The 14,354-nt window shown below is 42.7% G+C and overlaps 1 protein-coding gene across 1 annotated transcript; it reads right to left on the bottom strand.

The window, feature by feature from the left end:
- Positions 1-13: 13 nt before the first annotated feature.
- SLC3A1 (solute carrier family 3 member 1) lies at positions 14-13,467 on the bottom strand. Its single transcript, XM_041476995.1, has 10 exons — positions 12,952-13,467; positions 12,072-12,251; positions 10,972-11,126; positions 9,790-9,915; positions 7,438-7,557; positions 6,599-6,723; positions 5,209-5,407; positions 4,315-4,461; positions 2,137-2,253; positions 14-1,304 (listed from the first exon to the last, which is right to left on the bottom strand). Exons 1-10 carry the CDS (start codon positions 13,346-13,348, stop codon positions 864-866), a joined length of 2,007 nt encoding a protein of 668 aa, XP_041332929.1. The 5' UTR covers positions 13,349-13,467; the 3' UTR covers positions 14-863.
- Between the last annotated feature and the right edge of the window lie 887 nt (positions 13,468-14,354).

The raw sequence follows: 14,354 nt of genomic DNA, 5'->3' as shown, positions 1-14,354 counted from the left end.
ATGCCCCCACTAAAGCAGCCTGATTCATAGCTTACCTGCCCTCTGAGCAAGGCACAAATCTGCTGTGCATTGCTTGTTAAAAGAGGTGTGTGGTGCACACCTAGGGCCACATCAACCACTGCAGGTGCAGCAAATGCAAATCAGAGCACGTGTACAAGTGTGACATTCAGTAGGGTTGGTTCAGCTCCTTCCTCTGAACTAAAGTACACAGCCCTCACCTCAGCCTTAGGGCAGGAAAAGAAATAAGAGAAGGCAAACATATTCTAACTCAGCAGGGAGGGAGAGAATCAACTGGAAATGCAATTATGAGTGTGGAACTAGATATTAGCTACAGTTTGTTCTTTTTCTTACTAACTCTGAGGATAATCAGAGTTATTAGATTTGAGATAAGAGGTGAGACATCACAACAATATACACTAGTCCTGCTTGTGTTCACCTGTTTTAGCAAATATAGGGCCACCCCTTTGGAATAATTTTTATAAAGCTGCAGACTTCTAAAAAGTTACAGTGAACTGCCACAGGCTTGGGATTCCACAGGAGCACTTACAGACCAGCAGCCTCCAGGGTCAGCACCCAGAAAGCAACTGTTTCCTTCTCCTCCCAGAAATACATACTTAAACAGGACAGTTTTCAGAACAGGTTTACTTTTCTTCTCCACAGATCCTAAGGGGGAGTTTATACTATTCTTTTTCCTTTTCATCACAAATACAGATACAAGACAATTACGTATGTGATCTTTCAGGACATTGACTTTGTACACAAATAACATTTTAAAAGCTGAACAAAATTGAGTATTTTTAGCATTTCCCTGAAGCTACTATCTTCTAAATTAACATGAAAGCATGGGTATTCTACTCCACTACTTAACAGTTCACGTAGAGTAAATTGAGGGCCTTGGAATAACAAGCTTTTTCTGCCACAAAACACTTCCCTTGAAAAGCTTCCATAGTATGAACAGGCTTTGCTGTTTTATATTCAAGGACCAGACCTTCTCCCATTTCAGTTTTAATTAGTTTGGTATTGACCACTTTACCAGCATTGCTAAAATGAGTACTGAGCCTTATTACAGCTTCAGAGGGAAGGTTAGGAACTATGGCCTGCAGGTCTGTTGTCGACTCCTGGCCGAAGTTGAGCACCATCATGAAGACTCTGTCTAACCCATCCAGCTCCCTCACGTACACAAACACGTTGCTGTCATTCCAGATGAGGCACATCCACCCTCGATTCATGGGGAGCTCACTGTTCCGCAGCAAAGTCAGCGCTCTGTACACACTCAGGGTTGAGTTGGACCAGGTGCTCTGGGCCTGCAACAGTCAGCACCAACAGGGTCAGTTCTTGGCACCGCAGGGAGGAAATGCAGCTCCCTTCTCACACCCACTCAGGCTGCTGAGAACACGCCTATCGCAATTCCGTGCGCACAATTATCCCTCTTCAAATCTGTCTGCAAATTTCACCGAAAATCTGCTTTTCCTTGTGCGCTTCCTTGGCACGTGTGGAGTGGCAGACACAGAGTTTATTAAGCGTAACAGTTCCCCAGCACTAATGCAATTGCTTCTTCCCACAGCTTCCTTTCAGTACTGTTGATTCAGGAGAAAGCCACAGCCATTCAAAGCTTGACACTGAATCTTTTTCATTGAGCCAGTCTACTGCAGTCACAGGGTTTATTTCACGCTTTATATTTCTGCTATCTTAGGGTTTTTTTCTGCCTTCAATTTTGGTCAGTACTGTAGGTCAGCAAAATCTGTTTGATTCACTGCTCTACTTATGTTAGAGTTGGTCTATGTCAAGTTCTTGTTACAAAACCAGTTCTTTCTATAGCAATAGAAATGGGGGAAAAGAGACCAGTTTTCAATTTAATATCAAAAGGATTAAAAGGATGTTAAAGAGCCATATAGCAATGTCAACATCATAATTATTGTTACTCTGCTTAAATGAATATAGATGAAGTAGGCTCCTTGTTGTGCAAGGATTTCCTTTTCTAATAAAACTTGTGAGGATTCAGTGCTTCTTTTTTTTCCCTTGAGTTTGTTCCTGCTACCAATGCTCACTACTAAAAGGAAGCCAGAGCAAAATAGATACATTCAAATATGTTTAGACCTTTGAGACCATTAGTTTGTCACGCATGTAGATACCTACTTCCACATTTACACTTTGGTAGTCAGAGTTAACAGGTAACCAGCTGCTGTTGCCTTCAGTAAAACCAGCATTAACTTTTCCATCCCACTGCATGGGGGATTTCTCTGGGAGGGTTGCCTAGAAAATAAAAGTGGTGATTAGCATATTAAAAATTATTCTTTGAACAGCATGTTCTCACATCTCCCAAATTATCTCCCTTTCAGTACTGCTTTCTTTGGTTTAAGTTAAAAATAATGAGGATGTAATTGTGGTCCAAATCTAAGGAGAAAATGAGAATCAAGACGGTTCCTGAAATGGAGGGAGGGGATCAACTCAGATACAGCATTGCTGGGTAAAACGTGCAATTCCCAAATGACTCTTACTAGAGTTGTCATCCTCTGCAACAGATGGTTGGATAAAAGTTTACTAATGACAGCCAGGATATTCTGATAAATATCTAGGCATGCAGAGAGCGAATATGTGAGGTAATGAGTCCTTAGAAGAGATGTCATTAAAGTAACAGTAAACAAGAAGTAATTGTTGTTCAGTGTCTGTTATTTTCTAAGTATTGCACTTTTCACCCCAGAGCTCTTCAAGCTTACATTTGCAAGGGGTACAATTTTGACAGGACTGTTTGTGTTAGAAAGGTAAAATTATTATTTCCAAGTGCAAAACTATTGAAAACTGGCTTTTAGCTGATTAAAAATGTCGATGTAAAAAATGTCTGAAGTTCTCATTTTAAAGAATTCAGAAAAATTCTGAAAAAGCTTCCTCATTGTTACTGAAGAGCTGCCAAAAGATCTGACACTTAAATTTAATGATATAAGAGGGCATAAAATATTTTGCACATACTTTGAGTGTTTGTTTTCCATGAAAACTGTTTTTCATATAAAGGACACTTTTCAATACAATCTGTCAGAGCAGCAGCCTAACAAAAGAAATTGTCACTTTGCTTTGTGACATTATAAATAATGGGTTTCTTCTTTTTAGCATATTCTGAAAAGCAGGGAAAAAAATCCTAAGTTTTCAACACTGGTAACACTGCCTCTCATCTTTACCTCTTTCAGTGTCTCCTGAAGTGTTTGAAATGCTGGGACTAAAGCCTATATCATCCTGAGCAAATACTCTCCCATTTTCCTAAGACGCCCATTAATCAGGGAGCCTTCCTCTCCAGCCTGAGTGAAGGGTGGGTTTGCATTTGTTCCAAAGCCCTGAGCCACAGGGTAGCCACTAAAAGAGAGTGAACCCTGAGGAGCTCAGGGTGAGCCACTTTCCTTAAGAGAATCACTCTGTCAGCAGTAATCAGCAGCAGCAAGAAAATGCAGGAGATACTTTGACCTAGGGTTTTCTCAGAGGAAATGAGATTTCCTTTTAAATCAGGGAATCATTTCCCCATATCTGAATCAGACAAGTCTGATTCATCTGGAGATGATCCTGTGCTTTAAGTACCTCTTTCCCTTTGATAGAAAGCGAGCCAATGCCATTTCTAACATCACCAGCAGCTGCCTCATTCCCTAACACAGGATTTCCACAGGAAAAGCAGCATCTGCCATAGGACCATGTTCTTACAGTGCTGAAATACGGTCAGGAGAGGCAGAGATGAGCTGTTCCCTTTTGGGACAGACTATGCATGATGACCAAAAGCCACTTCTGCTTGCCACTAAGCAGCCTCCCCTTCTTGCAGGTCCCTTTTTCTGAGCTTGGGCACACTTACGACAGCCATGGCTTGGAAAGAATCAGAACCGTGATTTCCTTTAAATAACAGCCAGGAAATAAAGGGCTCTGGCATCATGATGAGGGCACTTCCATGCGAGAAAGGAGACGGCTCAGTCATCTTCCCTCATATGTCTGCAGCACACCTCTCCTAACCCCTGGCCAGGCCCAGTGCTGGCACTTGCTGTCCTTTGTGCTGAAGCAACACTGCTGGAAACCATGCAAGACTGATCCGGAGAAAGACAGAAATCAGCATCCACAACTGAAGTCTACCGGTTCAGACACACATCAAGGGCTTGGCTCTGGTCTCTAGGCTGGCCATTTCCACAAGCTGTACAGAGGTTTGCCATGAGGAACACGGAAAACCATTTAAGGAGTGAGAAAGACTGGGTTTGGTTAGCAAAACAAAAGTTCTTGCATTTTTGAATGTTCTGTTACTTGGAACTAAACAAGAACAGGACCATTGTCTACATGCTCTTCACTTACATTTTCTGATGCAATGTTCTCCATGCCTATTTCTTCACCATAGTAAGTTACAGGAGTGCCAGGGAGGGTTAAAAGCAGCATGTTCATGACATTGATGTACTCCTTCCCTATCCGAGTTGAAATCCGAGCAGCATTAGGGCTTCCAACCTGAAGAAAACATCATTCTGTTAAACACACATTATAAAATTTCATGCATATGTGAAATTGATTAACTAATTTTACAAGGTAGTAAATGTTTTTGGTTTTTTTTCTTTCCCTTCTAGGCCTGTGAGCTCCATTATCTTTATCTTGATGCCATTACAAATTTCTGTCCCAAAAAACTGAATACACAGAAGTCCTGCCAGCAGCACATGAGGCAGAAGTAAGGAATAGATGACAAATAACAACTGTCCCTGCTTACAGCTCTCTGCTATTTTCTCTGCCGTGTGAGGACTGCTCTGCTTGCTTTGAAAAGATTCTTTGCACATTCCAAACATGCTTCCTAGGAAAAAGAGAAGCAATGTTTTAAGTTAACTGCTCTCCACTGCCTGCTCTTCTCTGCCCTGGCCCCGGGCGGGTTCGAGAATCCATTGCAGTGAGTCAGTTTATGGTCAAAGATAATTATCCCAGTTCCATTCTCACTGGTGGTTTAGCCACTGGAGACACTGAGGGAGAGGCATGATCATAAATTCCCTTCTGTCATCCTTGCAAGGGGAGTGGAACTTTTACTGAAGGGCAGGAGAGCCGGACAGTGCCAAGGACTCCAACTACAGCAGCTCTGACTTTTCACAAGGACGGGGACTGTAGCTCAGCAGCCCAGTCTGCTGCTGATCCCACTGAAATCAGTGTGGGTGTGTGGCTTCTGTCACCTACAGGAACAAGCCTTTCCTATGAGAGTTGGTCTAGAATTCTTACTGCCCAGTTTGGCCATTTTCCTGCAGGCATGTTTTTCATCCACGAGTTGACAGCTTCAAAAATACTGTTGCCTGATAGATATTTCATGTTAATTAGGTTGAAATTGAAGGGAAAATCTGCTTCTTGGATAAAAGTCGTTCCATAATACATCATTGTGGCTTCAATATCTTCCTTTTCATCATCATCAGAACCCATAAATCTACAAAGAAGTATACAAACAGCTTTTTTGGTTCATTTTTGGTTACACAGAACAGAAATAAAGCTAGAAATGGTTGGACACAGAGCATTAAGAATTATGGTCACTTCCCCCTCCCCATCAAAAGAAGATTAATACAGAGAAACAATACTTTGTAAAGCAGACAAGGAATCAAGGAGAAGTACTTCTTGGAAATTGCTGGAGGAAAATCTACAAGAGTCAAAACAAGGCTAAAGTACCTCAATGAGGTTTTATCTTTCTGTATCTATGTCCACATGCACCATTCCAGCAATTTCCATGCTTTCCTTCACAGAAGAGGACCTGTGGGTCCCTCAAGCTGACCATGAGCCATCAATGTGCCCTTGCAGGCAGCTCATGGCATCCTGGGCTGCATTAGGAGGAGTGCTGCCACAAGTGAGGGCGGTAATCCTTCCCCTTTAGTCCGCCAGTAAGGCCATTAGGGACTGAAACATCTCTCCCAGGAGGAAAGGCTGCGAGGTGGGGCAGTGGGGCTGTTCAGCCCAGAGAAGGGAAGCCTCAGGGAGATCTCATCCCTGTTTTGAAGGGAGGGTGCAAAGGTGACAGAGCCAGGCTCTTTTTAGTGGTGCCCTGTGTCAGGGCCAGAGGCAATGGGCACAAACTGAAACACAGGAAAGGTGTTTCCCTAAGAACATCGGGAAGCTCCCACCAGTCAGGGCAACTGAGCCCTGGCACTGGTTTTTCAGGGAGGTTGTAGAGTCTCCATTACTGGAAATGTTCAAAAGCCATCTGGACAAGCTCCTGGGCAACTGGCTCCAGGTGGCCCTAAAAAGCAGGGGGTTTGGAGCCGAGAACTTCAGGAGGTCCTTTCCAAATTCAACCTTTGTGTGATTTTAATGCTCTCTGACTGTGTGTCTCACTTGAACTGCCTATTAAAACTAAAGAATAAATCAGTCACGGGGTTGATAAATTAGTGTCTCTGTGATTAGAATGTTTTCCTTTTCTGCTCTACCTTTATACAGTCCATAGATGGAGCAGAGCTAACAGGGCCAATTCCTTTCTGCATACACTGCCGAAGAGACAGTACGGCCTCTGCGCTGCTATCTGCACTGGAGGATTTGCATTTCTGTGGCGTATTATCTTAGTAAAACAACATTTTCTTGCTAGCAAGAGGGAGATGAATATTAGAAAAAACTGGCCAGCTCTGCTGGTTACCTGTATCTGCCAGGCTCTCTGCTGAACTCATTCATGGTGTGACGGAAGCTGCGGATGATGTCATGCAAACCAACTTGTGTGGTGGTGTAGTCATGGTAGAGCTGGGAATAGGCTGTGATATTCTCCTTAAAGCAGGGTATAGTACTTCACATTAGTTCACCAATGTTCTAGGTTTCAGAATTCTCCAAATTCTCCCCATTCTTTCCTGAGACAGTGCACCAGTTCATGAATTTTTACTGAAATTAATTCATCATGCTAACACTAACAGCACAGAGCTGAACTGCACTTGAGGAACTCCAGAGTAGCAGAGCACTGATAATTTTGGATCCCATCCTTCAGCAGGGAAAGCCCACACACAGCACTAATCAACAGAGCCCATCTGGAGCAGCGAGCACAGCAGGTGCTGTGGCCTCAGACCAGGCTGGAAAGATGGACAGTGCCCTGATACAGTAACACAACACCACCGCCACCTTGGAGCTGGCCAGCTGTCTGTGATCCCCAGCTCCACAGGAGAACAGTCTCTCAGCGCTGGCACCACCTGGTAACATCACCAAGTTCACTATCAGAGCACAAGCAAGTAACATAAACAACAGGGAATGTGTCTGGTCACCTCTCAGTGTGACACATGGCCTATACCAGTGGTTTTTAGTTGTGCTCCCGTTCTTACTGGGGCTTCTTGGTGGTGAGTGCTCTTTGTGCAAAGTCCCGGGACCCACCCACCTTCCAAGGCTGACCTGATTTTCCTACAGCCACAATTAAGACCCAAAAGAGTCAAAGCAGGCACTCTTGTCTCCGTAGGAAATGCAGGAAAGAAAGCAAAGGCAGAATATAAACATTACTCCATTCTGAGACTTGTTCACTGGAGGCTCATCTCGGAGATGTGTTGCTTCTAAGAGAAATTTAACAGCGCCAAAACTAAATCCATCAACTCCTTTGCCGAGCCAAAATTTTATAATATCCTAGATAAAAGCAAAAATTGAAAAGTCTGAGTGAGCCCACCCCCATTTAAAACAGTATATTCTTAAAAAGAAAACTAAACTTGTAAGGAGGTGTTAATACATAACAATTCATTTCTTGATTTGTGCTTCAAATTTTTCTAGAAGCTAAAGTGAATCATGTTGACCTAAGGTCAAATTAATAGCTAAATAAAGTACGTCTTACTATTTCATTCATACAAAAAAAAAAAAAAAAAAGACTGGTCTCTAACTTCTCCCATAATTCAGGAGACCAAAGCCAGGGCACGACTCAGTAAAAGCAGTTTCTAATCTCATCCATCAACACAACTGGGCTCATGCTAAGTGATGTTGTTGATGAGCACTCTCATGGCTGCACACAATTAGAACACATTGATTCAAATATGCAGGAACATGTTGTTCTGCACAAACTTTGTGCCACCAATTTTCTTTTACACAATAGAGCTCTTAAAACATTTATTCTCGCTTATTTGACTGATGCAATTTTTAAAAATTTTTTTCAGACTTAATTGTTGATTTGCAGGAACATAAGAAATTATCATCCAACAATTACAAATGCTATTGATTTGAAATTTCATTATCAAATTCCAATGTTAGTCATTATTAATAAAATTATATCCTACTTCACCAACTATATTACTACAGTTTTAATTGCCCCAGTTTAAACAAAAAACTCCAAAGTTCAGTCCCTCTTGAGTGGTTTCTGCAAATGTCCTTTTAGTTGTGATATTTGTCTTCATCTGAGAAAAAAAACATTCTTTAATACATATTTTTTTAAGTCTATTGACTTGCCTTTTTAAAACATATGAAGTACACTCGTCTGAACAAGCTGGAGCAGAATTAGTACACACTCAAGCTGTACAGATTTTAGTTTGGCAAATAAAGACTGCCTCACTGAGCTGCACTTCCTCGTAGCGCCATTCTGAAAGCAGCAGCTCTCAATACGGTGTCTGTCCAATACTGAATCTACCCAAAATGTTCATGCTTACACCTGTGCTCAGCACAAAAGCAAACCCAGGTATCAGCACTGCAAACATCAAGCACTGATGTGGTTCTCACTGGCACCAATCTATTTACACATGAAAGCCACAACATGCTGGTCGCTGAGTTTGGCTGTTCTTGGGTGCCCTTGTGCTGCTGAACCAAAGACTTAAGCTTCTCTGCAGAAGTCCATTTGCTTCCTGCTCAGTCCTCCTAACCTTCTGGAACGGGATTTTGAGTTAAAATACTAGACAAAAATTATTCTTTAACATGATCTTCATACACATTTACCAAAGGTTGGTGTTACCAGGACAAACTTCCCAGCTTTCATGTATTTTTTTTTTTTTTTAAATAGGAAATGCAGCATCTCTTTGCTACTGGAGTTTCACTAGTCCAGATATCATTTTAAAAAAGGAATTAGCCAGCATCATTAAAAAGCATGTGCAGTGCTATGGGGAAAAAAACCCGGCGCAAATGGCAAGATGTGGCATTAAAGGAAGTATCAAGACACAGAGAGGCTCCTGGCAGAGTTCTTCAAGGAGCAGCTCAAAAGCAGTCTCACTGTGTGCTTGAGTTAAAAGGTGTGACCAGAAGCGTTTTGTCTCTCCAAGCTCATGCAGTACCCACGTGGTGAGGGGAGCGGCCCCGCAGAGACCATCCCAGGAGGACTGGGCAGCTGTGAAGAGCAGCGCCCACGAAATGCACCACAATTCAACAGAACAAAGCGGCAAACCTTATGGATTCAATTAAACATATGAAGTAGCTGTACTGCCTGCTGAGGGATAACTTACAGAAAGGGGAAAAGGAAGCAGCAATTGTCAGGCTCCCCATATTCAGGCCTACATCCCCCTGTTTTAATGAATTCCACTTTGTCTGCTAGGAAACAGTGCAGACAGGAATGAGATTCCATTGGAGCAGCACCATCACCACCACTCTCAAGGTAAAAACACTCATTTCCTGCTGGAAAGTCATCAGACTTGTGGACAGATCGAAACTCACTATCTCCCCCTTATCAACAAGCCAGGCATTCCTTGTAATTCAAATCAGCATTGCCTCTGCTTTCCCAAAAATGCAAATATCTCTCTGCTAAACAAGGTGCCATCCCTCCATTCCACTGGCTAATTAACAACTCAGTACCAACAGAGGTAAAAAACTCCTCTGCACTTGACTTCCACAGGGGCTTCAGTGCAAGAGCTGCTGTGCTGTTGGCTCAGCACCAGTGGCTTTCATACTTACATGGATTTCTTGCTGGACAGCAGGGTTGCGAAAATTTAAGTCTGGCTGTTCCTTCCCAAACTGATGGAAATAGCATTGTTTTCTCACCTCGTCAAACTGCCAGCTCGAATTCCCAAAGACACTCACCTGCTCAGCCAAGGGAGAGAGACAGTCAGAACTACTAACTTAACAAACATTTCCTCCTATGCATACATAAAAATGTGTGGCATTACAAGCAAAAAATAAAGCACAAAATGCCTCATCAGTGGACTAGATTTTGAACAGATTTTGGTACTTATTATTTTCATTTATTTTTGCCACTAAATGCTCTCCCTGTAGTTGTGCTTTGCCACAGGTATTTCTTGTTCAGTGTTGTAGTTTTTGAAGATTTTTTATTAAGTTAACTTTCACTGGGATTTATCTGAAATAGAGGGGAAAACATGGGTGGGAACATTTAGTTTGGAATTACTTCTCCTAAAACTTATTTTAAACAGCTTTAGTTAACTTTAGAGCGTTCGGGAATTTAGTATTATCCCTCTGAAGGGCCACCAACAGCCAGCAAGTGAAAAATGTTAAACTTTATTACCATCTCTCTAATTAAAGATACCAAAAGCCAAGATAGTTCTTAAAAGACTCTTAAGTTTAAAGAGAAATTATACAAATTGCTACAAAGTATTAATTTCACCAGGAGTTTTTAGACTATACAAGTTCCTAATCATGCACCCACCGGTTCAAATCTAAAATAAATCTATTTGAAATAGGCAACACACTTTCTGGCCTGATCACTTTCCAGAAAAAAGGACAAAAGCCAAGATCACATTATTTTGTTTCCTTCCCCACCAACTACGGTTTCAGAGTACTTGTCACGCAGTTTCTAGAACAGAATACCCATACACAGAAAGGGGCATGTGTGAACAACTTGTGCACAAGTTGGGTTTTTTTGCGTGTGTGTTTGTTTAATGAACAAAGATTTAACACTGAGATAAAGAAACAAAAGTAATTTTTAAAATTTCACTTTAAGTAAGAACTTTTCAAGTGATCCCCCAACCTGGTTTAAATCTTAATCTGCACTAACTCATAACATCAGTTTGTACCTCTCACCAGTCACTTATAACCCCATGTACACTGGGTCAATCATGTCCCAGCTGACTTTGCTCTGTGGCATCCAGCTTGGGACGTGTGCGTGTCCCTTCCCGTGTTTACCCAGTTGTTGGGAGGGATGAGTGAGCCAGCAGCCTGCCTGCAGTCCTGCCAGATGTAGTAGTCTGCGTACTTCCCAGTCCGATTGCGGCTCAGCTGAAACCACCGGTGTTTGTCACTTGTGTGGTTTGGTATTAAATCCATTATCACCTTTAGCCCTTAGAAATAAAAACAAAAACATTAAAAAAACCATCAACCCTCCCCCAGCACTACAACATTACATTTAGCCTTTTAAGACAACGTTCATATTTTTTCCAAATGCAGTATCAGAGGTATTTGGGCTTCTTCCATGCCAGAGGTCTGGTGAACGAGAGGGGCACGAAAACCCCACAAAAAGTACCAGACTACCAAAACAGTTAGAGCTGACTGGTGTTTGCAAGTAGCTGGAACACAGCTTGGGATGGAAAGAAGAGTGAAGAGAACAATCAAAACAGATTTCTGCTGTTATGAACCACTTATGAACCACTTTCACTAACTCTGACTTCAACATCTGTCTCGCACCTCCCAGGTGAGAAGGGCACTTCACCAGTCTAGCATCAGTGATCACACATTCTTCATCACCCTTCCTAAATAACAGACATTTTACTGAAACCTCAGATACTTTCAGACTCGCAAACCATTTTCTGTTCAGCTCAGCAGCTGTAAGAAGAAACACCTGAGCAAACATTTGGTCTGAGGCATAAAAGCACCAAATCAAGGATGCAAGAGCAGGGAAGAAGCGTGTGTTCCCTCATGTTCAGTCAGACAGAACTGCATCTCAGCTCAATCCCAGCCTTCCAATGCCCATAAGACAGGCCTCAGGGAGCATGGATGGCTGCCAGCCCACCACCCACAAACATCTCCCTCGCACAGGACACGCAGCCGCCCTGTGCTGCTGCTGTAGCTCCCTGTGCCCTGTCCTGCGTTCAGCACTGCCCCAGAGCCAAAGGGCAGGAGAAGCAATCATGGAGCTCACATTGCTGTGGAGCTGCCTTGTACCCTTTGCTGGCACCTCCATCTGTTCCTGCTCAGCGCCACCACAGGGGACTGGCAGGTGCACAAACTGAAGTCCCTATAAGGTCCATCTTTTTAACAGAGTTACTTTGCTTGGAGGTGCAGCTTACCTTTGTCATGTATGGCTGCAATCAGATTCTCAAAATCTGTCATTGATCCAAAAATGGGATCAATGTCATAGAAGTCTTCAGCTCCATATCCAAGGTCTTTCAAAGGGGACTTAAAGAAAGAGGTGATCCAGATGGTTTTTATATTCAAATATGTAATATGGTCCAGTTTTTCTTGGATACCTATTTAAAAAGAAAAGGACATAATCTGTTCAGAAAAGACAAAGATTTTTTTTTTGTACAGGGGTCCCTTTACCTTCCTGACATGTTACTACAGTATGCAACTACAGAAACAGTTTCTGCCAGCACTGTACAGTGTTGCTATCACTGCTTGTTTAGAAATGCATTGTCCATTTTGGTGTTGAGCCTTCCCTTTCTGCAGGGCAGTCTCCGCTCAGCTACTGACAAGTGGCATTGCTTCCTTGCTATCAGGTGCCCCATCTCCACGCATTTTTACCAGCTGATTGTACATAGACCACGAAGAAAACAAGAAATAACACATCTTTCTCCCCTCTTTGTCAGTTTTAGTTTTCCTTAGGAAGAGCAGCCACCAAACATGACCAGGTGCTCAGCACCACTCATCCTCCTGACTGGACTCCGTTTTCTGGAGGTATCTGACTCTGGCAGCAGCTGTGCTGCTGCTTGCTCTCAGCACCATCTCTCAACTTCCTTTCTAATTCCACACTTAGACTTGACTAAAGCAAACAGCTCCTGGATTTATTCACAACAATGTGAGTTGCTATTAACGTTGCCTGACAACTTCTCTTACTTTTCTCCATTAAGGTGGCTTTGTCTATTGGACTGTACTTTGCCACTGGTTTTGCTTTTCATATACACCCATACACACGCAACTGTAACACAGCAAGAATGAAAACTGACCCACCTTTCAGATCCCCATTCCCATCCATGTTGCTGTCCCTGAAGGAGCGAGGATAAATCTGATAAATAGGACTAGCCTGCCACCAGTCAAGGCACTTTGGAGAGAGAGCAATGATGGCAATTGTAGCGCACACAAGCACAAGGGAACCAGCAATTACGAGCCAGAAGAGGATCTCCCTGGTGACTCTGTAGCGGGCTTGGCTGGAGAACTGCAGCAGGACCTCCTTTGGCATCCCAGCATAAGGCTTCAACACTGTCTCCTCCACAGCCACTGAGTCCACATCAACACTGCATGTTTTTGGCATTTCTTCTTCGCTACTGGTGGCCACTTCCTTGTCCTCAAAATCCTCATTTTGAACAAATCCATTGTTCTGCACGCCTCCCTTCTCACTCAGCTCCATAGGTAAGCTCCTGGCTTCCACCTCAACTGCTTTACTTGGCAGTTCTTGTCCTGGAGACTCTGGCCACAGCACCTTTGTTCAGTGAAATGAGAAGCAGTGCACTTAGCTGTTCTGAGTTGATAATCAATCCTGACCAACTGCTCAAAGTTCAAAAAGGGACAAAAAGGGCAAAGTGCTCACGATGTTCTGCATATTCGGCATCTTCAGCAAGATAACAAAATGCTAGAAGAAAGGGCAGTCCTCCTGGGAAGTAAAGCCTATTGTTGGTACCACCTGAGCACAGTTATGTTTACTCTTGCTCTCTCCAGTACTTCTCTTCCCTTTGACAGCAGGGGGAAATTCAGGTTTTACCAGTATCAGATCTAGCAAATATGCAGCTTTCCAGAGTGGTCATAGTCTCCCCTGCCTGAAGCAGTCTGAATATGGGTAATTTAAACACAGACAGCAAGAGTGTTGGCAACCACTGGGCTAAAGCAACAACATAAACTAAAAAGAAAAGAGTCAAAGGCTGGGTGTGCATCTTTTTCACAGTTTAACTCACGTGCTCCAGCCCACCCCCAAATCCTCAGCACTAACAACTGCTGCGGTACATACCGATCCTGCGACTCACAGCAGGGTACCTGGGGTGGACTGCTACACCCGGAGCCAGCCCTGGGGCAAGACAGGATAGCTCTGCACAGGCACAAGAAAAACTCAAGAGAAAAACCCACTGCCTACTATTAAAATCCATCCCCCCATTACAAGAAAAAAATATTTACAAACTAAAAAAAACAAAAAAAAAAAAAAAAAAAAAAAAAAAAAAAAAAAATTAAAAAAAAAAAAAAAAAAAAAAAAAAAAAAAAAAAAAAAAAAAAAACAAAAAAAAAGGAAAAAAAGAAATGCTTGTAAGAACCTTTCCCTTCTCCCTCTTTCTCCCCTTTTCTACTACTCTAGGTAGGAAAAAGCATCACCCAAAGCCTGCACAAACATGCACATCTGTACATATCTGTGTGCCCTAAACCCCAAG

This window comes from Pyrgilauda ruficollis, unplaced genomic scaffold (assembly GCF_017590135.1).
Source record: "Pyrgilauda ruficollis isolate IOZ18807 unplaced genomic scaffold, ASM1759013v1 scaffold4, whole genome shotgun sequence".
In the NCBI taxonomy this organism is placed as follows: domain Eukaryota; kingdom Metazoa; phylum Chordata; class Aves; order Passeriformes; family Passeridae; genus Pyrgilauda; species Pyrgilauda ruficollis.
Note: the sequence above shows the minus strand (reverse complement) of the source record. Positions and strands in the feature narration are given on the sequence as shown.